Below are 1,036 nucleotides of genomic sequence, written 5' to 3' on the forward strand. Positions count from 1 at the left end.
CCAAGCCAAGAGGATTGATTTTAAAATCAAATCATCTGGTTTATGTCCAGCCCCACTGGAAGCCCCAGTTTTCTAATCTGGTCAGTGAAGGTGAAAATTGATAAGAGTTTAGTTAATGCTCCCCAGCCCCAACAAAGACCGGGGCCATGAGTAGTCATAGTGCTGATTCTTCCTCTGTCTGGTAATGGCTTGAGAATGTAGCAGTGTAGCATAAGGGTGAAAGGCAAGTTACTTAACCTCTGGGAGCCTCACTTTTCTCATCCACCTAACACTACCAACAATAAGAAACAGCTAAATTATATAGCTCTTAAATTAAGTCAGGTGTCATTGATGAGGAGGTTTTAGCTATATTAACTCATTTAGTCTTCACAGCAACCCAATGAGATGCTGTCATCATCTCCACTTTATAGAGAGGGAAACAGATACAGAAAGTAAAGTAATCTAGCTGAGGTCGCACAGCTGTTAAGGGGTTGAGCCAGGTTTCAAAGTAAAGCATTCTGTCAACTGCTATGCTAGACAGGTCTTGGTGAATGGAGTTGATAATATCTTGTTAAGCCAGCATTTGCCATTAGGTGTAGATTATGATCTACATGTAAATCATATTTCATAAGAGTGATCATAAAGATTAAATGAAATAATAACATCAAACACATAGTAAATGTTCAGTAAGTATTAGTTACTATATTAATAGTTTGTGTTCTTGGATTTGGTAAATAACCTGTCATTTATTGCTGAAAAAACTTTACATTACAAATCAGTTAATGCTGTATGGGAATTGTTTCTCAGATTTCATCTGCTGCCTGTGGTTATGGATTCACGTTGCTGTCCTCTAAAACCAAGGATGTTACGAAAGTTTGGGGGATGGGACTCAACAAAGATTCTCAGCTTGGATTTCAAAGGAGCCGGAAAGATAAAAGTGAGCACCCTCATCCTGCTTTCTCTGTTGTGATCAGTCTGAGAAAGCTCTTTGGTTTTCAAAGACGTGATTACATTAACCAACCATAATGACAAAATGGGTAGAGTCTGTTTTTTTTTT

The 1,036-nt window shown here is 38.1% G+C and overlaps 1 protein-coding gene across 3 annotated transcripts in view; it reads left to right on the plus strand.

Moving 5' to 3' along the window:
* RCC1L (RCC1 like) overlaps positions 1–1,036 on the plus strand; it is a 57,631-nt gene that overhangs the window by 24,780 nt on the left and 31,815 nt on the right. For all 3 annotated transcript variants that reach the window (XM_003794206.3, XM_023515734.1, XM_023515735.1), the window contains exon 2: positions 787–916. In XM_003794206.3, coding sequence (XP_003794254.1) covers positions 787–916 — 130 coding nt within the window. The remainder of the gene's footprint in view (positions 1–786; positions 917–1,036) is intronic.

Source organism: Otolemur garnettii, unplaced genomic scaffold, assembly GCF_000181295.1.
Source record: "Otolemur garnettii isolate 467f Iridium unplaced genomic scaffold, OtoGar3 scaffold00077, whole genome shotgun sequence".
NCBI classification, from domain to species: domain Eukaryota; kingdom Metazoa; phylum Chordata; class Mammalia; order Primates; family Galagidae; genus Otolemur; species Otolemur garnettii.